At 38.9% G+C, this 24,658-nt stretch overlaps 1 protein-coding gene and 2 non-coding genes across 6 annotated transcripts in view; all 3 read right to left on the reverse strand.

Annotated features, from left to right (window-relative positions):
- NAP1L4 (nucleosome assembly protein 1 like 4) overlaps positions 1–18,197 on the reverse strand; it is a 29,228-nt gene extending 11,031 nt beyond the window's left edge. For all 4 annotated transcript variants that reach the window (XR_012660762.1, XR_012660763.1, XM_075094588.1 and 1 more), the window contains exons 1-11: positions 18,104–18,197; positions 16,270–16,311; positions 14,054–14,085; positions 12,798–12,859; positions 11,178–11,277; positions 10,108–10,249; positions 9,917–10,003; positions 8,250–8,375; positions 7,365–7,436; positions 3,594–3,733; positions 1,463–1,608 (exon numbers count right to left, since the gene is read on the reverse strand). Coding sequence is in view for 2 of the 4 variants with exons in the window: in XM_075094588.1 (XP_074950689.1) it covers positions 1,463–1,608; positions 3,594–3,733; positions 7,365–7,436; positions 8,250–8,375; positions 9,917–10,003; positions 10,108–10,249; positions 11,178–11,277; positions 12,798–12,859; positions 14,054–14,067 (889 nt within the window). In the remaining 2 variants the exon portion in view is untranslated. The remainder of the gene's footprint in view (positions 1–1,462; positions 1,609–3,593; positions 3,734–7,364; positions 7,437–8,249; positions 8,376–9,916; positions 10,004–10,107; positions 10,250–11,177; positions 11,278–12,797; positions 12,860–14,053; positions 14,086–16,269; positions 16,312–18,103) is intronic.
- On the reverse strand, positions 6,024–6,144 carry LOC142058184 (small nucleolar RNA SNORA54). Its single transcript, XR_012660876.1, has one exon. It is a non-coding gene; the product is annotated as a small nucleolar RNA SNORA54 (small nucleolar RNA).
- Positions 9,572–9,700, reverse strand: LOC142058183 (small nucleolar RNA SNORA54). The gene has a single exon (XR_012660875.1). It is a non-coding gene; the product is annotated as a small nucleolar RNA SNORA54 (small nucleolar RNA).
- Positions 18,198–24,658: the final 6,461 nt, after the last annotated feature.

Genomic DNA, 24,658 nt, shown 5'->3' on the forward strand with positions numbered 1-24,658 from the left:
AATTGAGATTTATCCTAAATTAAACCCAGAGAAATTCCACTTGCAAGAATTTTATGTGCTGTAATAACAGCATCAAAGCTACCATTTTCATGTAAAGATTTTTGCACAGGAAATAATTTTTCTAAAAAGATGGGATCCAAAGGTATGCAGATCACATTTCTCCCCTCAAAGAGCAACACATTTTGTTTCTATATTAATGCTGTAATTACAAGAACTTTATTTTGCTAGAGCACTACAAACCCTCGCCTCTCTCCGAACACAGATGCTACCAAGCAGGTTAATGTTTTGTCATGAATTTGCAAAGCATTGTTGGGAAAAGACCTGCCTGTTACTATAACCAGCAAGGAACAGGGTGGTTTTGGGTTTTTTGTTTTGTAAGCAACGAAAAAAACAACAGAAAACCCCCTAAAAAACAAATTTTCCTCCTCTACTTAGGTGCCATGGTACTCTGAAAGTGATAATTTGGCTCAGTCTCAAGTTGAAAATGCAACTATCAACTGCCAGCAGATGTCATAGTCTTATTTTTCTTATACTGCTACCTCCAGAGTATGTCCTTTAAGTATTTTAAAAATACTACAATACTTTGTGTGCATCATGAGACATACAAGTCTCCATCCCTTTCTGAAAGCAGCAACTCCCTGTAACAAAAATATAAAGTTGTTGAAGTTAAAGGACATTTCTATACCAAACAAACTCTGACTTTGGAAATACTTATCACTTTTTCCTATCCCCATGCAACACAGGGATTTGCAGTGGTATTTAGAAGGGACAGGTAGTCCATAATAGCCCAATGCATGAATCAAGAACTAGTGTCCATTTTGTTCAGTACACCTCTGAAGTCCAAAGTAAACTGCTTCTTCCACTCGTGTTTGGGGGAAGGGGGAAAAAAAAAAAAAAAAAAAAGAGGTACAATGGGAGATGTATCAAGAAGAAGTAATTATTTTGGAATCCATGTAAATTGTTTTAAATATGTGAGTGCGCATCTTACATTAGATAACTAGGAAAATTAGGAAGGTATGTATGGAGCATTAGGGATCACTAATTGATCGCAGAACAAGCCACAGGAAGTTCCATCACTTAGCACAAATGTTTAAATGAAACCAACATGCTAGGACATGACCAACACCAGAATAGATTTCTTTTACAAGTTAAAAACCTCAGATTGATGCATGGAGCCATCCTGTGGTAGCACAAGTCAACTTCTTTAGGGGGTTCTACATGAGGCTCTTTCTATACTAGGAATCCCGTTTACACAGCACACCTAGAGACCAAAATCTACAGAATACCATCCAAACGAAATGACCTGTTTGGATGGACTGCAGTTTGCTATCTTCCTCTAGTAAGAGCAAAGTACATAATGCAACAGCATAAACAGTTTGTAGGTTTAAGCTGTATAAATACAAATACATATAAATAAAACACAAGACATTAAGAATCCTAAATTCTCAATTTCCAGGCTTACCCTTTATTGGGCTGAAGAAGTTAAAAAAAGAATCATTAGGTACTTGTTTAGTAATTGTCCGAACTGTGCCTCGACCCTTGTGTTTCTGTTTTTTCTTGATTGTTTTAACTGTAACATTTTTTCCTTTCTTCCAGTCAATAGTACATCTAGAGACAACACGTGGGAAACAGCATTTTAACATATGACATCAGTGAAAATACAGAACTGAGTATTAGAGCAACAAATATCAAGGCAAAGATGGCTTATCATTCTTCAGATAAAGCTAGCTTTACACACATTGTCAACTGAATCTGCTTGACAAGATGTCAAGTAGATGCACTGTAGTGCTAGAAACTGTGTGTATGTTGGACATATTGGGTATTTCCCTAAATTAAAGGGCTAGTTTGTCTTCACAGAGTAACCACTACCCCCACCCCACCCATACTTTAATACCTCTTTACCCTGTGCTACCGAGGTTTTGTAACCAAGGATGTGATTAAGCTATTCCAGAAAAATCCCAACAGTTGAGAATCATTCTTCCAACAGTCAGACTAGTAGAAAACAATACATTATGTTCTCTCACTACAGGCCAAGGCAGTGCCCAGTTACCCTAAAATTAAATGCACAAAGAGTGGCCAGGGAGAGGCACGTTTTAGCTCTCCAAAGAGCAGTGCTCAGACTGCCTTGGCAGTCAAGTTCAGCAGGAAGACCTTACTTTTCAGTTCCCTTCTGCTACTGTGCAAACAGACGCTTATCTCAATTAAAAGACTCTCTCCATCCACCTACAGTTTTACCCAAAACTGCACATGGCAAAGCCTGTGTGGTAAACACAGCCACTCTCTTCTAACTGAAATCATGGTGTCACCGTAACCCTTAAGCGCCCCAAAATAACTTGTCCTATAGATAAATGGTCAAAGTCAACAGTTTTATAGTTAACCTGTATAAAAAGCCACAGAAATATTTTCCTGCTCTACTTATTCCAGTATTTAAAACCTTCATCAGGAAACATGAACTGAAATCAAAGTTTTGACATACCAGCAATTTTAGAAAGGGATTCCTCTGTAGGGCTTAAACAGAAAACATTTTGCTGTAATTAACTACAGTTTTCTTCAAAATGGACTAGCCTTTTACCTAGGCACAACTTTCACTAAACATGCAAGTAGACGTTTTGACTCACTGTAGGTGAACACTCAATTCAAAAGCTAACATATACCACTAGAAGCCAAAAACTTTTGAGGTTGTCAGGGTGCCTTCAATAAAGCAAGTATTTGGCATTTCTTAAGCGTTTGTTTTTTAAACTAACACACACACCCCTCCTAGAAAAACCCAAAACACATCCTTCAAGGGGAAAAACCCCCAACCAAAACCCAAAAGAAAAAACACCATGGAAGCTAAGAAAAATAAGGTACAAAAACATTTCAGTTGTGTCAGCTCTGCTCTGACGTGGCACTGAACATTGGTTATAGAGCAGAGATCGCTGATGGGAAGAGAAAGCATTACGTTAGATGGAATGATCTTTTACCCAATGAAAAACTGATGTGGTGTCCAACTCACTAGGCTTCCAGAACAGAGATGAGAATTTGCCATCCCACAGTCAGTTTCTGAACATATTTTACAAAAAAAAATAAATTGCTGCATTAGCCACAACTGCCAGAACTAAACTGCATGGCCAGTATGTTCCAGCCTCAAAACAGGCTTAAAGAGCAGATCACACATATGACCAATTCCTGTCAGATTCAAAACAACTGCTGGAATAAAAATTGCTGAGGAGATGAGCAAGAGTCCAAGAGAGTCTAAAGCTACTTATCAGACTGAGGATGGGGGTCTATGAAATGTAATGACTAGAAGGAATTTACCCAGTTATCTGGAAATACAAGGCCTGTTACCTCATTAGCAATCTATTAAATTTGAAAGGTGTAAGCTACCTTGAAAGCGTGTAAAATGCACACTATGTTAAAATGTATCTACATATCTGTTACTTCTGCATGCTGAAGCTAAGATCATCACCATCATCATCCCTACAAACATTCCCAGTTTTTAAGTTAGCAAAAACTTTATTTGATATTAATCATTATCACAGTAAGAAAAAGCAGCATCTGGAAAATGCAGACTATTACTTCAGAAAGGTTTTCAAATGTTAAGTTTTCCTTACCCCTCACAATCAACTATTTCAGGTCCTTCAAATGAAAAGGGATCTGTCTTGTCTGGCTCCGACTTCATCTTGTATGTTTTTGTCAGGACTGAATTAGAAAAGTAGTCATTGGGCCCGAAGTGGAACTCTAATGAGAAAGACTGGAAGAAATTTCCATTATAATTTTGTTACCACTAAATTTTACCATGGTAATTCTGCTGATGCAGTTATTTCAATTCATTCATTCAATTCAATTCAATTCAATTCAATTCCTCTGAACACAGGAAAAGAATTTGATGGCAGACATCTTTCAAACTACAGCAGAAGCAGGAAATGAAGAATGTCAACCAATTCTGAACACACAGGATGATAGAACAACCTTGGGTAGTATTAATATTCAACTTAAAATAATGTAATTACTACATTTCATTCACCTTTACATATAAAACTGCTGTCTTAAAAGCAACCTTAGAAATAAGTACTTAGAGAAAAGTTTTGGTTTTGTTTTCTATGGAAGCCTAGACATCATCCTTTGACTAGGGATGATGAAATCGTTATTCTGAAGTAATTCTGATGTCAGAATAACACTATCAGGAGGTTCTGTTACTCACCCAACTCTGATCATTCAATGTGATAAACTTAGGAGACTGAAACAGACTTTCTACTTAGAAAGAAAAATCTAGGTTGCAGGTCTGTATTTAAACAGTGCACTCCACCATGAACCAGAGGGGTTTTTCCATTTGATAATAGAAAATCCTGCAGAACACTACTGACTTCATAAACTGAAACCTGAAATTACACGTCTTAACAGGTTACAGCCTGAAGCAGGTGTTTCTGCTTATGTTTGAGCCTCCTGTGGCACCTGAAAATTAATTGCAGAACTTCAGCTTCTTACACAGAGAGAAAAAGGCTCCAGTTACAGAAAACTCCAGCATATACAGTGCATCGATTTTCAAAACTGTAAAGCTTTCAAAACCTGCTTCCACAGTGCTACATATTCCCACTTTGCACTCAGGATCAACTATGAGCTACGTAAAAGTAAAAAAAAAAGCTGCCTCAGAACAGGGGAAACTAATAAAGGTTAAATAAAGCAGCATTGCTTTAGTTACTTGAAGTTGGAAAAAGTCTGCAGGTCAGTTCAACAACACAGAAGGGTTCAAAGTCAAAACCCCCAACATCACCATACCTACAGCACAGCATGCGTAACAGTTACCTTAAATATTTTATTTACTCCACCAGAAATATGCCATAAAAACTAGACCTAGTGTGAATACAAAATAGATTAGATAACTGCCAAAAACACTAGACTTGAACATACTTCCCCAGGCACTCTTCAGACTCAGGCCAGAAAATGGTCTGTAATCACCCAAGTCTGCCTTGCCATCCTCTCAATCACATGCTCACAGTTTAAGGAAAGGAAGCCACTGGGAACCATACGTGCACTGGAATATCTGTGTTGGCTTCACAACGTCTACTTCAGCTTTACTGCTATTTTAAAGCAATATGAGAAGCTAGTAAGGTTTGGAGGGTGTCTTCAGCTAGGGCAAATCTCTCTAGCAAACACGCTCAGGGGAAGAGTTACAAACTTAGCTTATCCACTACCAGCGACTAACACTCATACCCAAATAAATGCACAAACCATCACTGGGCTATAAATAGGTAACCAGTAGCACTACTTAGCATGCAGGATCCTGAGGACTAGCAAGACAAAAATATCTGCAGGGACTGCATTTCAATATTTCATTCTATACCTGCTAACCAGGAGACAATAAAAAGCTTCAAGTTTCACATACTATTTGAAGTGTTGTAATAACCTTTCCAGTAGTCTTTATTTGGACATCTTTGCTTTTGATGTCAGCTTACCTTTGGAGCATGTATTTCTAGATTTTTCCTGTAATACGAGATGTTCTCATGAAGTTCAAAAAAAGAGAACTTCCTTATTTTAAGCTACTTACTGATGTTATACCCAGATGCATCATCCAGGTCTGAAAATGCTAGCTAAGATCCTGATGTCCAAATAGATATGTAAGTAGAAATCATATTTATGCAAATGTATGTAAGTTTATTCATATGATTATAATTAAATAAAAGCAAATAGTAATAGCTTATGCTTCATGCAAATAGAAGTTTATATACACAAGCTATAGCAAACTGAACTTTGAAGCACCACTGCTGCAGCCAGGTAAATCTACTTTTGGAGGACTGTAACTACAGTTAATTACTTTGGGTCAATATTAAGTCAGAAAATTCCTATTACATATGTATATTTATTTTAGCGGCAAAACATAATCCCCAGCAGAATTAGTATATTTATTATACACTGGTTATGTGAACTTTTTAGGGTACAAAGCTACCACTGCTGCAGCAATTTTCATTAGCCAGGGAACTCCGGACAAGACAGTCACACACAACTGGTTAATAGGTTTCACTCAAGTAGTTAGGGATGCATCCTTTTGTTTCCAAACACAGAAGGCACATGGAATTTGTCAGCCTTCCACTATTGGATTTCATGTAGCACTGGAATGGAACCTATTCACAGAAATATGCTGTCAAGAGGTTACGAACAGTGCAAGACAAGATAAATCCATTGATCTTTAAAGAGCAGTTCTTCAACTTAAGGTACCGTAAAACAAAGCTGAATGTGAACACAAAAATGCTGTAGGCAAAACCAATTATTCCCAAATAATCCAAATGCCACCAAATAGATACGCTTCAAGATAAAACCTACCAACTTCTTAGAATACTTTACTTTGTGCTTGAACGATAATTTTCTTCATAAAACTCACATCCTCTCCTTCAGCCCTAGCAATATTGAGGACTTTAATTCCCAGTTTTTCCCTGCCTGTACTACTTCCCTTGCCTACTATCAGCGCAAGTGTTTTGCTACTAATAGGAGAAAGACAATAAGGACTAAAACCAACTTTGCTTCAGCCATTATTAACCTTTAAAAGGTATTTTGAGGAAGTCCTTCCATCTTTCTTACGTGAATCTTCAGTGAAGCATTTCTTGCATTTATTTTAGATTTTGTCAGGAGACTAACTCCGTAAGACAAAGAATACCAAACATAAGGAAAAAGCCACAGGATGAAGTTTAAAGAAAGGATGTGCTGGCTCAAGTCCCATCCTTCTCCCTGCCTCCCCCTCAAAAGGGGTTCAGGGAATAAGTATAGCCTGCAGGAATTAAACAAGCAACAGAACAACTTTTCAACAGTGTCTGTTTCTCTGTACACTGAACTTAAACAAGAAAACAATTTCCAAATCCAAAAAAACAAAAGGCAAAGTTCTACTTTAAAAATTACTCATTAGGTACACTTTCAGAAGACCATCTAACATATTTTTCTAACCTTATCAATAGGCACAATATCCATCATCATTGTTTTTGATTAATACTACTAAGTCATATCTCTTCTTTTGATGAAATGTTCAATATAGTAAGTAGCACTCAGAAATTTTTTCCACAATTCATTTTCAATCCAAAAGAAGCCATGTAACTTTATTAGTAAGAATAGCTAATTTGGAATTTGAGAGAGAAGAAGAAAGTGAAACCTAGACAGAATCGAGTCAGAATTTTAATCCAGAAAGTACAATGATGTCAGAAGCATCCAGGCTAAGGATGAAGGAGCAAAAAGTCAGGAAAGCTGAAGGTAAATCTTTAAAAGGCAAAGCATGAAGGTATTAGCCTGGAAAGAAACCCTCCACACACATTCCAGTCAAAGAAAATGGAATGAAAATTTTGAAATGCTGTTCACTTCATTACTACAGTCTTCATGAGAAACAACCAGAGAAAACTCACCATAGGCTGTCCAGGTTCAGAAAACTTAACTTTAATATCCTGCAGATGTTTCAAGATTGGTTCATCATACTCCTAAGAAAAAAAAAAAAAAAAAAGAAAAGACATTCCTATTCAGCAGGCAATATTTTTAAGAACAAAATTTTAACCTAGCTTCCTTGTTCAGCCTGTTCTTAAGAAAGAACCAAACCTTGTAATTATTCAACAATTTCAGCTAGAGTTCAGATTTGGATCCAAATTTCTTAATCATAGTTGCAGATACCATGTGCCAAATTCTCAATTATCAGGCCTCATCTTCAGCGAATAAAGCTGCTGCCGTGCTAGACTGCACAATGGTTACTGAATATAAGATAACTTCATTCAAGGTATTTATTGCCAGCAAGATATACTGAAAGATACACTTCAGGGAAGTCTTCCTTAACAGTGTTAAAAGCAATTAATATAACTGAGGGAAAAACTACATAAGCTATTTAACACAAATTCAACCAGTCCATGGTATGCTTATAATATCGTTGCAAAAATAATCCTTTTGGGGCTAAATTAACAAAACTACAGGGGAATAGCTGTTGCAAGCAGCACATAAACTTGCATTTCAGTAACTAAAAGGGTTGTTACAAGATAATTTCTTAAACAATCCACATAGTGTTTAGCAGTTTGGGTCAGCTGTTCTGTTTGTCCCTCATCTGCCTTCATATTAAATATTATTATATATATAATATTATATTATTATATATAAATATATAATATAATATAAATAATATTAGGGATTCTAAAGACTCAAAAATTTGGTGCCTCGCACACATTTCACAAGCACTCACTACTAATTGGGAAAAGCAGCAACTCATTTAGCATAGGACAGAAGTTAGTCTTTTCATAGGAGAAACTTACTTGTACTAATTCACTTAGCATATCTACGTTCCTAAAGATAGTAAACCAGAAGTCTGGAATTCCTTTGACATTTGTCTCCTCTGCTTCTGCTTTTTCTTCTATTACCACTACATTTTTCAGGTCTCCCTGTGAAACAAATACAGAAATATTTAAGAAACAAAATGCAATAACTTAATATATTAATGAACAGAGGTAGATGTATGAAACATTTGCCATCTCTGAAGCTGTGTTTAAGGAACATTTGAAGTTTACACTATTTTTTTCTGTAAATGAAGTTAAGAGGCACAAAGTTTATTTACACAACTAAACATACACACATTTAATTCAGATTTACTTTCAACTCATCTGGAATTCTTCTGTACAAAGACTATCAGACCAAGTGACAGTTTCACCAACTTGACAAACAGAAATAATTAAAACACCTCTATCTTTCTACAAACAGGAAAAAAAATATTTATAGTTTTTTATTCATCTCATTCCTGTGGCTTCATGTGCCATTTACAGTGTTTCATCTAAAATCTTAAATTTTAACTTTGCCCTCTGAAACACTGTTTTAGCTTCCCAATTTTACAGACTACTTGGTAAAGTTGGTTTTAGTGTAATAATAAAAAATAACCAATGTCTTCAATTATTCATCTTTCGTGATACAGGACTCCCTACACATAACTGACATCAGGTATTATAAAAAAGGGGAATGACTAAGTCACTTCTCCATCCCAAGAGGAAATTCACAGTCTGAATTAGTTGCATTGCACCTTTCCTTTTACACCACTAGATAGCAGCAAATATATAAGATCTTCTGAACAGCAGCTACGTGGGTTATGACTAGCCAGGAATATGAAGCAGCAGTTTACTTGCCATCTAGACATGTTTCTGATGTTATGATTGCATGGAATATGGCCTGTCAGTGCTGCATCTACACAAAGCCTAACAGACCTTTTTGCTTATCCACATGGAGTACCATGTCATGCTAAATCTCATGAGATTAGTAAAAAAAAAAAGAACCATTAGCTTTGTATACAAAAGGAAAATGAAAAGTGGGCCAAGGGAAAAATGCGAAGAAAACCTGACACAATGGCAAACAGCATTTTAAGTAGGTCACTTCTCTGAGAAAAAGCAGCAAGCCATGAGTATACATCTCCAAAAACGATGACAGGAGAGTAAAAGGCATCTTACAGATTATATTACCCCTCCTAAATCTAGATAGCTCCTACTCACTAGACAAGTAGGAATCCACTAGCCAGCACACATTTTATTAGGTCAATTCCATTTTATGACTAGGTGATGTGTGCCTAATCTGTATTTATGGAAATGAAAGCTAATTATGTCCCCCAAAAATAAAGGGAACAGGCAGACAAACAGCCAGCCTTCTATTATCTTGGGGTATCATGTAGCACTGGAATGGAACCCATTATCAGAAAGATACTGTTAACAGGTTACGAACAGTGCAAACAAAGGCAAGTTTTCAATTCACTCAAGTTACAAACTTGAAAAAAGTCTAAACTAAAAGTCTGAAAGCTTTCACTGGACATAACAGTGTCTTCATCATAGGAGCACATTACTGATAAAATCTTTATTTCCAAGGATTAGTCTTTCAATGTAGACACTGTACAGGAATTAATTCTGACAATCTGATATCTGTAGCTCATTACCCAGTTTGTACTCACAGCTAGTTTGTCTTCTTCCTCATTTTCACTGTGCCATTCTGACTCTGCATCTGTGGGTTCAGCTTCTCCATTAATAAACTCTCTTCTCTGTGTTAGACAAATAAAGAATGTAATTGAAGATGTAAAATTACATGCATGCAAACAGAACTGACTCAGCTAGGGGACAAAGATTAGATACATAGTATTCCCACCTTATCAAAAAGGGGTTGATAGAGTGCTGCATATTTTCTCTCTAAATCATGTACTTCTTCATAGAATTTAGCTTCTATATGGGCACATTTCACCTGGAGCTGTTTCAAGGCATCAATTCTTCTTTTCACTGCTTTTGGTAAACTAAAAACCAAACCATTTTTTAAGGTTAGAATTTGGTTGCCTCTGCATTATTTTACTGTAAAATAGGCTGCTTATAACTAAATAACAGTTTTAAAACAAAAGGCTTATGTCAGACACACATATTTCTTCAACACCTATTCTAGAAAGTTGAATCCTCTCGTACCCGAGTTGTTCTCAAAGGCGTTATCTTCTTTTTCATTCCCTGGAGCCACCACCCTCCCCATGTAGTTCAGAGATCTGAAATAAATACCTTTGTTTACATGTAAACTTTGAGACTAGAGTTGTTCTGATCCATCTATAAAAAATATGATCCTTGCATTCTACAGGGGAAAATTTTGATTCACAGTCATACTCAGAAAAGTACACATTGCCCATCTGTACATATAAATACTTAATAATTTAAATAGTAAGGTAAAAAGAAGTTTTTATAGCTTTTTTTTTTTTAAGAGGTCTACCAGCTATTCCCAGTCAAGGAAGAAAAGTGTGAATATCTACTAAAGGCAAAATTTTAAAGTTTAAGTCTACTCTACAGTTAATATAAAACTAAGGTTCAAAATAGGGATTTACAGGTCCTGAACTTTCCACTATGCCCTGGACAGCAATCTTACAGAAATCATCCATCACTGCAATGCATACCCTGTCAGAGTAAGGGTCACAGAAGGAAACAAAGGGGGGGCAGGGGAATGATTTCTAACCACAATAATAATAGCCAAGGAAATACTGAACTGGACAAAGTTTTGTTTGCAATTTTGTGCAAGTAAACTAAAACTTGACTCTTCCCTCCAGAAGTAGGCCACTATGAATCATGGTTTAAGTCAACCATTTTTCTTAGTGATTCATTTGTTCTAATTTCCTACCTTAATTATACAGTAATAACTTTCTATTATGCTTTCAGTCTTCCAAGACTTTTATTATGCCCTGTACTTACGTTTCAATGTAACTTGAAGGAGTAAGGGCTGTGTTGTCAAGACGTTCCTGTAGAGCTGCCAGGACCTGCGGATTTTGCATCACTTGGTCTGCGAGCTTTTCTATGAAGATAGAAAACCAATTTTAAAACAGGTTTGAATATATTTATAGTGCTTTTGTCACACTGTGTGTCTTACTGTACTCACAGTAAAAATACTATTTTCCAGATCTAATATAGCACCACCATAGTTAACTAATAACTCAAGCAAAATTATTTCAGGATCAAATTTCAGAAAGATAAAATTGGGTAATGATAGAAAATGCACCTTTCTTTTGGCAAATATATCACATCTTTGCTTTTAGAAGCAAGTAGTACATTGATGACATAAGCAAATTTTCTGTCTTCCTTTTTATGTAAGAAGGTGCAAAAATAGGAGTTTCTCCATACTCCCTCTATAGCTTATAAGGCACATACAAATTTGCAAGAGAACCACCACTGAATTATACTTCCAAGACATTTGTAAGAGTGTTTCCCAGTTAGTCTGACTCCTGAAAAAAAAAAACCAACCTGATGAAAACTTTGTGCACTGTACACAAAGCAGCATGGCACTATGACCATTTCCTTGACAATTGCTGATTTTTTTACAACAAGATACTTTACAATCTGGAAGACTCCTCAGTCATCACAACAGTTCACAGAAGACTATTTTTATGGGAGGTCAGACCTAAAATGCTTCTGGTTAGGAGTTAAAAATCCTTACTAATAAATGCACAAGTGGTCATAGTGGGAAAACTTTCTTTTCAAATCTTTCTATTCTTTCTCATTGCTCTTCTCCCCAGACATTAAAAAACAATAAATTGCATAGCACACACTAACTTGATGAAGCTTTATATAGGTGGGTTTGTGTGGTAGTTGTTTGGTTTAGTTGTTTCTTTGGTTTTTGTTGGGTTTTCTTAATCCAATTCGACTATAAGGATTATACAATGGTGTCTACCAGTTGATATGTGATTTGCAACTGCTGGTCACAAAGGCTTTCTTAAGAAAAAGTGATACCTAAAAAACATTCAGTGACCGGATACATGAAACATATTTCACTGTAGCTTACAAATTGAGCATTCAGGTTAATAACAATGGGACTGTAGCTCTTCCAGGCACAGCAGAATTAATTTGAAAAGCATTATACAGCAGTTATCTGTAGACCTCCCAAATGGAGAATAAAATCCTCAAGAGGTCATATTATAAAGATGCACTTTCCTACAAACAAGATAGTAAATAACTAGCACACATACAGGACTGCTCATTTTAATAATTATGCTGCTAAAAATTACATGTTGTTAATGTTAAAATTTAGTCTATACTATTGCAAGTGTTTAGTAAGTTATTTCATGCAATAGTGAAGCAAAAACACTTCCACTGTTACAAAAAATATAGCCTTTACTTTGCTCTTGCCTGCAGTAAACATGGAAAATGTCAGAAAGTGAACAGTTAGCCTAGGAACCATTGCTTTGCTTTCAATAGTGAACACATCTGTGGTTTTGTCTGTAAAGGTTTTGGAACTTAGATAAAGAAGCTTGGGCACTAAGCACAGACGGTAGGCTTGTTCTACCTTTGTAATGTTACCTATTACTATGTATTTCTTACCTTTTTTATCGCTTGCATTTTTAGCTGCCTCCACAGAATCTGAAGCAGTATCTTCTGTTTTACTAAAAGAATTAAAAATGTAACATTAAAAAGGCATCATTTTATAAAAATGTCAACATTTAAGAACAAAAGTATTCTGAATTTTCAGTGTTTACTACAGGACAACTTCCATAAACTAGCATCACTACTACAAGACATGTATTTACATCTTCAAGCTTCTCAAAACTGAAAAGTTTGGATATGAAACTAGTTCTCCTAAGATGAAAATGATACAAAGCAAACGCAAAAAGAAAACCCAACCCCAAAACAAAAACCAATGACAGATGAATTCATCTCATTAAGTGCATGGCTGGTTTTCATCTGTACTGGGCTCATTCTGGACAGGAAAACGTTATTACTCACAAGTGAAAAATACAAGTCACCCTTTTATTGTAAGTAATGAAGAAAAACATGAGAAAGGATACACTTATGAAAGGAAAATAAACAATAGATCAAAGCTCTTTGTTTCCAATTTCTATATCAGGTTGTTTTGATTAATAGTAAAAACATTCACTTCTCTAGAAAGTGATGTCCCTGTCCTCCCCACCTCCCTGCCACAATGTCTTCCATCACACTTCCTGTGTTGGAGAAAGAAAGGGCCCAGAATGAGTCAATAGCCAGCAAGCACTCCCTGTGCTCCCTGCCAGTTTATAGGTCACAAAACACATAGTCGGTATTGCCAAAATTAACCCTAAGTCAGGTACAAAAGGAGAAAAGATATCACATATGCAAATGGGTACTGTAAATTACCAGAGACTAGCTTATCCAGCTTACCCTGTGCACTGTGAGCCTTGAAAGGCCCACATCACATATGTATTTACACCAGTTTAACAGTTATTTGTCCCCAAAATGCTATAAAAAATAGAAAATAAAACAGTGCCTTTCACATGCTTAAATCATATTGATCAGAGAAACACTGAGGATCAGTGTTCTTTTCAAGTCTTTGGAGCATTTAAACACAAACACTGAAAACTGCATCAAGATAACACAAATTATGTTAATCCAATAACAGAGTAATTCTGTATCCAATACACTACAATCTCAGCTCCTCCTGTACCAAATGAGCATTTTGTCCTTGTTGTAAGGAAACACAGTCTAGTAAGAGAAAATATTACCATTTTATTCTTATCCAAGTTTGGTAATCCATTCTTCATAGGTTAAAAACAAAAAATACTCTCCCACAGAAGACCAAATTTCAAGAAAACAGTCCAGCATACCTGTTATCTGCCATCTGTGTGCCTGTATCCACCTGCAAGTTGAAAAACAGTGTTTAAAAACACTTTAATGGTAATTTGTTTACCTCAACAGAAGATGAAAATGGAACAGGTCATTGTTTAAAACCTCAATATCAATTAACAGCTGCTGGTTTTGCTAAGAAATTCATCATGCATAATCTCCTGCAGTAAAGTTAATAGCTCCCATAATACCCAATCCAAACTGGAACTTGCTCATAGTTTTTAAACAGTCTGTTAGGTGCTTTCATTTAACCCTTCTACACGTATTTTTTTCTATTAAGTATTCCAGATGTTCATCCATTTCTACCAAATCATAAATCTTCAGTCTGAAGACAAGCATCACAGTATCCTAGACTAGCTCTGCTCTCTATTAAAAAAAATGCAAGCCAAAGAAACAAATACATTATTTTCTAATTCCTTGACAGTATCAAGGTAAATAATTTTTTATCTCTGCATATACTACACTACTATGCCTGATCTGAAAAAAATGAAAGTTCAAATGAATTAAAACAACTTCAGAGTTACTTTTTTCTTACGTCACCTGAGCTGAAAAACATGCCTCACTTGTCTGCCTAATCAGGGCAATCTTTGTGAATACCTGTTTCCACTGCACTAAACTGAACAACAGCCTAAAACTGCTGCTACATAACGAGAAGCAAAGCACTGAAGGAAAGAAAATTATTTACCAGTCAAAGGGGTTTCGACAACAGCTATGAAGGCAGAATCCCCTATATAAAAATTTGCCTTGATTTTTTTTTATTGGGAGTAAGAAAACGAAGAGGAAACTTAGAAGTTGAAGTCTTGGTATTAGCAATGATCAGAAACAAGTTCAGCACAGCTGCCCTGGCCCCCAAGATCTAAATTAGCCCTCCTGAGAAACTAGAGGGAGCCAGACTGCCCAATTTAACTTTTCTGTTATTTCTTTTCTGGGGCAAAATACCCAAGCCTGTACATCTATTTTAGTAATACAGCTTGGGTTCCCCCCCTCCCCATTATGAACAGCTGATCACAAATCCAAGTAATCACTCCATACCATGGCAGAAGCATAGGTAATATCCTCCGCTATCAAGCTTTCAAGAAGCAGATATTATTAGTCTGCAAGTCAAATTTAGAATAAAAAGTACTTTCCATCATTCACAAGAGCCAACAGGTCCAGTTTCTTAGATTCTATAAGAGCCAAACAGGCTGATCTTTAGCCCAGCTTCCTATACAGAGCTACCAAAGAAGAACCTAAGTGCTAATGACATCTTGAGTGGCAGCCAGAGCAAGGGGGACCAGAGATCCCATGCACTCTCCCATCTGGAAAATGCTGATTTTTGTTCTACGCTAGAAAAGCAACACTTTCACAAACACTTAAGTAGAGTTGAAAAGCTTTGTTCATTTACAAAAGTACTAAGAGTATACATTAGATGATTCCACAAGAAGTAAAGCTGCTTAACATCTGCCAAAAAAAAAAAAAAAGCATGAGCCTACCCTATAGTTTAAGTCCAGAATCAAACAAAAGGGGCTCTTTGTAGACTAGGTGTTTCAGCAACCCAGACACATTTATTTGCAAACACTTATTCTTGCCTTAAACATAACAAGAGAAAGCGGCAGTGCGAGCAAACACCTGCTAGAGCAAAACAGAAGAATTTTACTATCTTTCAGCTGAAGAAACAAAGGAACTTACACAAGCCTTTCCCTCTGTGGCAGAGGGCAGGGGGAAAAAAAAAAGATACACTATTAAAAAGTTAAGACTCAGAAAACTGACCTAATAACAGAGTTCAGCCAACAAGTTATACGATCCTAGTCACTATTAGAGGAAGCAATAGTAAACAACTAAAAATGCAAACTTGCATTGCTTAAAAATTAGCCTCCAAGACTTGTCTCTTCCAACATAGGCCCAGTGACAGAGCTAATGGAAAAAATCCACTCCATATACAGCACAAACAACTGAGCAGAAGAATTTGTATTTCCTGCAGGGAACTACTTCTCAACCCCGCTGAGGGAAGACAAGAGTCTTATTCCATCTTCATTTGCATTTGGAAAACATGGAATAAAGTTCTGGTGACTTGAATAATTTTTAAATAGCAGTTGAATTAGTCTCCACTGGTACAGGCATGAATTGGGCATATTCTGGCAAAGCCATTCACCTAAGAAACAAGAAACAACAGCAAGAAAGAAGAAAAAAGGCACCAATCCCTGGTGCAAATACATACTTTCAGTCTTGTTTCGCTCCTCTTGAGTTGTTCCTTCTGTAACTAAAAAGTAAACAAACATATAATTAGGAGAAGCTTTCTTATAAAACTGCTTGCAATTCCCAGTTGCATTAAAGTTGTCTTTCAAAAACTTAACTGCCGCAGAGTTACTAACAAAAGTGTTTGGTGAAAGCTGGTGAGGGCAGGGAAGGGGAGAGCAAGGTGATTTTAGAGATACAAAGTTAAATGGACACCTGGTTGAAAACATACAACAGCAAAGCCCTGAGCCTTCATATTTATTGCCTTAGTTATTTTCCAAGCAAGGGAGCTCAGTTTACAATCAAGACATGAGAAAGCTACCAGAATTCCAAGAAAATAATAGTATATGGTCTTGTTATCACTACCATTGCCAATAAGAGACCAAATTCATATCTTATTTCTCCTGGACAGTTCACTGTTTTCAAATAACTAATGCAAACATGAAGCTTTGGGGAAGGAGGGGACTACACCAACCACTTGTCCCACAAATCAGACTGCTGCAATTTGTCTAGCACAACTGTCACACACCACTAATCATTTAAAACAGCAGGAAACTGTAAACTCGATGCACTCTATAATAGCAAAAATTCATTATAAGAACAAGTAATATCCTGAAGGATGCAACTTTAAAGGAAAAGTCTGTATATTTATGGCAAACCACATTCATAAATGCAAGTGTTCATAGAACAGTTTTTCTCTGCCACAAAACGCTTATGTCTTGCTGTACAAACCTTCTAAACACAGTAGAATATGAAGCAGGAAACTAAGGGACTCCTGAACTCACAGGAAGCCTCCTACCCATAACTGTTACTGCTTTTTGTAACTACAACAAATCAGGAGGGAAAGTTACGACTTCCTTTTCAGAGCTGCTGGGATACAACCCTGTGGGAAGCCACAAACATAATAGTCTGACACTTGTTGTAAGGAAAGTCAGAAGCAATAATGAAAAAATAGTCACGAGGAAGAAGCTCATTAACCTGTTCCACAAGCCCAGAACATTAGCAATACTTCAGCTCACCTTGGAAGTTTTCTTGAGGGAACGCTATTTTGGTTAGAGACGACTTTATAAAAAAAATTGCCTAGTGGTTCTGGTTTCACCTATAACTTACATACTTTCTTCACTACATTTTTATTCTGAAGCCTCGTAGGCAGATGTTAGAGGAACAGAGCCAGACAAATCCTACAAAGTCTGGCATCGTATGCGGTAAACAACGGCGGCAGCAGCACAAACTTTAAACAGGCCCTCGTTTGGGAGACGGGGACCTCGAAATGAAATACTGAGCCCCCAAAATCTCACACCACGCTGAGGGAATACGAGATCGCGGATGAGATCAAACGAAAGAACGGCGTCTGACCGGGGCGGCTAAGGGCTTGACTCAACCCGAGCACCGCGGGGTGAGACACTGAGAAACTGTTCACCACAAACAACAGCCCTCCACCCTCTTCCTTCCCCGCTTCCCGCGGGCGGGCGGGGGAAGGGAGGGCTCGCCGCCAGGCTCCCCGGGGCGGGCGGGAGCGCCCATACGCACGGCCGGAACCGCTCCATGCCCCCTCCGCCGAGCTCAGAGCAACGCGGACCCCACCCCTTCCCTCGGTCCAAACTTCCCAAGCCAGCCTTAAAATGGTGCCTGACAGGGCCGGGCCCGCCCCTCCCGCCAGGCGGCTGCAGGCGGCCCCCGCCGCCACCGAGCTCCACCCCGGAGCAGGCCCTAGCGGCCCCGCGCTGCGGCGGGCGGCCCAGGGACTCCCCGCCAGCCCCACCACCCCCCGCCCGCCCCCCGCTAAGCTGGGAGCTGCGGCCCCGCGGCGGCCTCACCTGCCCGCGCCACCTCAGCCCGCAGAGGCAGCAGCACCAGCCACCACAGTCCTCGCAGGCTCACTCAGACTGCGCCGCCGACCTAGAAAGCCCCGTCCCATTGGTCGAAGCGCGTGCGCCTCCCTCAGTAAAGACACCACCGATTGGTCCTGGCAGCGCCGCAACAGCCGCACACGCACGCGGGCCATGTTGACTATCCGAAGGCGCGGCGCTCGGCCAATCAGAGAGCGAGTGCGGGTGCGGGGAGTTGTGGGGGGAGGGGCAGGGGGACGTGCGCGTGGGGCGGGCCGCGCGCGGGGAGAGCGCGTGATGCAGGGCGGCGCAGGGGGGGCGGTGGCGCCGGCGCGTGCCTCCGCCCTTAAAGCGACAGAGGCCGTGCTCTGGAAACGCGGCGGGCGGGTTCCTGAGGCGGTGGGGTCTGGCCGGCCGAGGCAGGGGAAGGCCGACCGGGCCGGGCGGTGCCGGCGCGCTGCGGTGTTGGGGGGGAAGCGGGTTGAACGCGGTTGTGTGATGCAGAGGAGCGATGAGCGCTGCCCGGCCAACCCGCGCCCGCCGCGCCTTCGGCGTGTCCTTGAGATAATCCCTGCCGAGGGCCGGGAAAGGCGGCTTCCGAGGCGTTCTGTGGCCGGCTGCTGAAGTGTGGTGCTGCTGCCTTCCAGTTTTTTCAGCAGCAACGACAGGCTTAGCAGCGCCTGTCCTGTGCTCGGTCACCCGCCTGCACCGTAAGGTTTGCTGTCCTAGCAGGTACACTGAGCGGGGTTGGAAGGCTTGCATTTTAACTAGATTAATAACACGATGATGGTTTTAAGAACCTGTGTGTCATCCGCATGGGTAAGGCTACACTTGAAAGGTAAATAAAAAAGCTGAGTGCTTCCTATTAAAAAACAAACCAAATCCTTTTGATGCTTCAGATTGAGCACCTTTTTGAAAATGTTAGCCTTTCCAGCATTGTTTCCTCGTCTAGATATGGACATAATTTCATCTTCTGTAAGAAAAAGAAAAAAACCCAAAACAAGCCTCTAAAAAACCCTTACTAGCCCAGCTTCTGTTTGTATGGCAGTTTGTAAGCAGCAGATGCTGGGTAGCATGGTGTTAGGAACAGTGCGATTTCAGCTTCGGAAGCCTCTTAAGAATCTTAGTAAACTTTCACTTGGTAGGAAAAAACCTCTAACCCAGTGGATTCCCTTCTTCTACAAAAGGTTTTCTGCAGGTCTGCAACTTAGTCTTGGAGTTAAGTAATTAGCGACAAGGATTTATCATCACAGTCCTTTCATGGGTAAAATTAAAATTTGGAAATGATGAGACCAAGATCTTATTAACAACTACTCAGTACATTAATGTTGGATTAGTTCAGTTACTATAGGAATGTAGTGACAGCAATATTTAAGGAATTGTTGGTTAACTAGGTACCAATACTGTAATTAATAAGATACTTGCAGGGATGTTGTGGAGTCGGTTGCACAAATAAGCAGATCTGGTGCACCAGAGGTCATGCTCAGTGGAAGGCTCTTCCATTTCTTTTCTTTGCTTCCAACTCCCTTTCCCTGTTCCTCCTGACCAGTCCTTTTTCTAACATCAGCAGGTTAACGGCCTTCCCATAGCTCCATGAAGTTTTATTTTGGGACACCCTTATTCATGAAAGCAGCTACACTTAATTCTCAGTCTTCCAAAGAAAGAACTCTGAAAGGAGGATTTATCTGAAGGTATTCCTTCTCAACCTTTTGTTCTTGCTGCTGGTTCACAGCCATCAAGTGTTCTAAGTTTTTCCTGTCAGTGTCCATTTTCTTAAAAGCTTTCTCTGCCTTCCACCCAGAATACAAACTCCAAACTGTCTCCTACAAAAATGTAGGAGGTTTTGCTTAAGTATGTGCTCTAGTGGCACCTTTTTGCTGTTGCAGGAATACGCTGCAGCCCTGTTCAGACTATTTGTTGCACTACTGCATCTTCTGTGGCATGTGCAGAGTTTGTCTCTCTGCACTAGTTGCTAGCTTGTTAATGCAGTTCTCAAAAATGCTGCAAACCCTCAACTAAATTAAAATTAGGATGGTCTTGTAAAAGATTTGTTTTCTTCTGGACGAATTATTGAAGCCTTGAGGCAGGCCGGAGTGCTGGAAGCATTTGGCTCTCTTCCTCCACTGACATATATCAAAGTAAACATACATTTACATTACATTACATCCTTGGATTTTTAGTGCCCCTCTCCAAAGGCATTACTCTCTCACGATCAGTGAGGGGTTTTTGCTGATTTTTGTCTAACCTCTCATAGCACAGCAGTAGACTTCAGGCCTGTGGATAAGGCACAATCTGTGGAGTCATCTTGCTGTCAGGTGCTCCTACCCTGCAGAGAGCTGCAAAGAGATATTTGCTGAATCACCCTGGCTTGATTTAAACACTCAGCCTAGCATACAAGACAACTTGGAGAACCAAAACTGAGAGAAGGGATTATGGCAGAGCTGCTGAACAAACGCACTAGGCACTGGAAAGAATGCTCAGGCTGAGATCTGTAACTGGCATTTAAAACGTTTGTGTCTTCTGCCCTTGGGTGGGTATTAATGGAAACTGCTCTCAGTGAGATGCCAGACATTCACAGCCTAATTTGAGAGATAAGACTTAGTTTGTCAATTACTTTTTCTGGAGGGGGAGGAAGAACTTTGATCATTGCTAAGTGGAGTGTTGGTACTAAATAGCTAACGTGCTTCTTAATTAATTTGTTCTGTCTCAGGAGACACATCAAGTACTATGCATGTGGTACAGTGTCCTGTATAGAAATTGCCCTGTGAAATTAGAGGGAGGAGTAAAAATTCTTTTCTGTATTTGTGTGGTAGAAATCGTGTAATTAAAGAGGGAGCTGAAGTTGGTCCAACAACTACCACCACCTGAAAACGTTAGCTTAAAATGTACAAAAAGAAGCTGAAGGTATGTACTGCATGTGGCAGAGATTTGGTTATCTGCACATTTAAAATGCATCAGTGGCTTCCTGGAACAGCAGACAGTAAATACAAACATTAGGATAAAGAGGTCAAAGAGAGTACCATAAATGTAATTAGAAACTCATTAAAGTCTTTGAAAAAGATTGGTGACAACAAGACCAGATTGAACAATTCACAAATTTTTTTTCTACCTCCATCTGAGTGATGGAGGAACTTGTTCTCTTCAGTGGAGCAGTATTCACATTTGATGTTAATTTGAATATTCACATTTAGAAAGGCTGAAAGGCACACTCTGAGCAAAAGACAGAAAAAATTTGCTGCTGCCAAGTTTGGCCTTCAGCCAAGGGTGCAATTAAAAACAGAAACGCAGCACTTTTACCTTGCCATCTCTGAATAAATTCTGTGATAGGTGGGAAGTAAAAAGCTCCGTGTTGTACAAACATGAGGTCTGTGTTCTAGAAAATTAAAATACTAAAAATTCCAAGGTTTTGCTGTGGGGATTTTCATTTTCATAATGCTTAGAAAATCACATTCCAGGCTGGCTTCCCTGAGGAAGTGCATGCATACAGGCACATTTTAAAATAAAAAAAATTAAAATACTGTGAAGTCTGTCCTCTCCTTTTTCCTTGCTGCCAGACAGGTGACTGAGACAATGAATGCAGACCACTGCTGCTGCACTCTTTTCTCCTGGTTGCCAGGTCACTCTTACTAGGCAAGTGCAGTGGAATTCACTTAAGTGCCACCTTGATGGATGCCAGGGAAGAGATAATTGTGCTGTTCGGGTTTCACAGATGGCACACATCAGTTGGCACACCTTCACCACAAAAGTCAATTTAAACAACGTGCATCCAAGCCTGGCCGCAGTGTTCTGTCTGCTAGCAAGTTTTCCTTCACCAGGACTTTATGAGTACTGTTATTTTTTTGCTAACTTGTGGCTGCAGAGAGGATAAAAGTGACTGATCTGTGGTAGCTCTGGAGCTTGTTTTTTGTTACAAATTCTAGGAGACTAAGTCTGTTTTTCTGACTCTCTGCCAAGGTCATTGTTTTTATTATCCTGCTGCTTTTGGAAAAAAAGAAAATATTTTACTATGATTTTATTTGGACAGAATGAATTAACTTCCTGTTTGTGTATCAAGGTAAAATACTTTAGCAGCTTCTTTACTGGTGTTACCAATTTGTGTGTTGGTTTTTTTTTTTTAATAGAAAATACTCAGGCTTGTCAACTAACGCACAGATGCTTTGTGAAGCAGACATTTTCCTTGCTGACAATGCTGACTTCCAAGGACAGCTGAAACAGATAGGAAGAGAAAATTGTAATTGGAAGACCAGTTCAAGTATGGGAAGAAGAGTTCAAGTATGGGAAGGTTTTGAGGGCATTATTGCTGGAGGAGTCAAGTGACAAGCTTGCTTGAAGAAGGCAACTTCAGAAAGGCATGAACTAGATAGCAAAACACTGTAAAAAGCAGGGGAGAATACATTGCTGTGTGGAAGAACAATGATCACCCAAGAGGCAAGGTGAGCCTGAAGAGGAGAGGATTGCAAAGGCTCTGAACCTTTATGATGACTATGAAAAGAATCCCATTGATTTTAGGAGACTTTTGACTGTGTTCAACAACAGGAATGCTGTTTCTGCTGTAGCAGAAGAAAAAGATTACTTTAGCAGCACTGACGTTTTTGATAAGGATTCTTTCAAATTATCTTAGTTTAAAATAAGCAAATTGACAGTGAGACAAAACACAGAAATGGCTGCTAAATAATTTTGCAGGTAGAATAAGACCTTAATGGGGCAGTAAATACAGCAGAGGCCCTTATATGACATGAGTATGTATTTAAAAAAAAATACTGAGTGAGGAAGGAGTGTGTGCATGTGGGAAACATACAGAAAAAATGGACGATAACCTTTTGAGAAAGATCTATGCAAGGAGAGTTGTCCCATAAACAAATTGAAGCATTTGGGAAGGGAAAAGGGCATTTAAAAAAAATTATTCTATACTGATGGAGTAGATAAACAATTGAATTGAATGAGGTTTTTCTAAAAACATAACAGGAGGAGAAAAACTAGTGTGTGTGGAGGGAAAGCCAGGATGTTATTATGGAGATGTCATAAAGAAATTAGAATCCAGGACAGCAGTGGATTAACAGCATCTTCTCCATAGTTACATACTAACTAGCTTTAAGCAAGTGCTAACTTGGATCAACAAAAAAGAATTTCTATAACCAAATTACTGACATTATTCGATATTAAGTAGCAACTTCAGAAGCAGTTCATGTTCAGGAAAGTAGTTAAGGCAGTGAAGTCTATGGTTAGAAATCATTTAGGTCTAGGTTTCTCAGTAAAGTTTGTAGATCTAGCCCTGGAGCCTGTCTAGACTGCAGGGAGTTTGGAATTGGAGAACATTATCTGACTGAGAAGCAGTATCTTGCAAATGCAGCCTAGGCACATCCCATCCCTTCATGGATATTCTGAGGGCACATGTGTCTTGGGGGAACATGCTGGGAAGAAAACGATGAGCTGATCATGTTGAAGGGGGTTAGAATCGAGAGTGGTGTAAAAATGCAACTGATCCTCTTCTGTTCACAAACCAAAGGATGGCGAAGTTGCCCTTATGGCTGTGGCTGGCTATTTGAAGTACCACAGTGAAGTTTAAATATGCATTTATACAATTCATTAGAAGTTAGCAGAATAATCAAATACTGAATGCAAAATGAATTAAATTTGTAATAGGAAACTAAAAGGAAAAGTTCTGTAAACCACATTTCAAAAAGATGTTAATGGAATAAAGATAAGCTGTATATTCTTCCCACTATACAAAGGTCACACAATTTGTACTTTACAACAGATTTTATTTTTTGCATAGAAAATGCATGTGCTTTACTGACCTTAATATTATGTGTGTTTTCAGAGGCAAATATAAACTAGAAAAAAAGCCCTACTAAACCTTTCTGTTACTCCAAATATGTTCATTCCTCAGAAGGAGGAATATAAATATATAAAGCAAAGATGTTTTAACTCTGAATTAAGGAAAGGAACATAGCCTAATGGTTATAGCATGAACCTAAGGTTGAGAGAGGTGTCACAGTATGACCTGCAAGTCACCTTGAGGCTTAAGAATACTTGAACATAGTTATGTATGTTGGGCACTCAGCTGTTATATGCAGTTGTGAAGTAGGTGAGGTATTTTTTAGGATTTTATGAATTAGCTACTGCCAGTGAAAGGCATTAGTAGGCAACAGACAACTGTCCTTGCAGACATAATGTGACCAGGCTACATCAGAGAGATTATTAACTCTGGGTTAAACTGTCATGTTAAAAACATCAGTCTTGAATAGCAACCAATTTATAGCTGTATTTCCTAATTGCAAACCAATCCACAAACTGTATCTCAGTATGAAACCCTCTGTTAATTCCCCTTGGCTCTGAACAGGTGATTAGGTACTAAGTACTTTAGGTAACCAGGTGCTTTGGCAGCACTGCTGTTTCCTTGGAGGGATAGCTCCAAGAACGCACCACCCTCCGCCATTAGCCCTTCATGTCTTCCCCACCTGTTTGTTCAATGTATGTGCATTTGCCTTGTACTTACCCACTTGATAGCAACTGCAGGTTGAGCAAAGATGATGATCTGTT

This window comes from Phalacrocorax aristotelis, chromosome 5 (assembly GCF_949628215.1).
Source record: "Phalacrocorax aristotelis chromosome 5, bGulAri2.1, whole genome shotgun sequence".
NCBI lineage: Eukaryota > Metazoa > Chordata > Aves > Suliformes > Phalacrocoracidae > Phalacrocorax > Phalacrocorax aristotelis.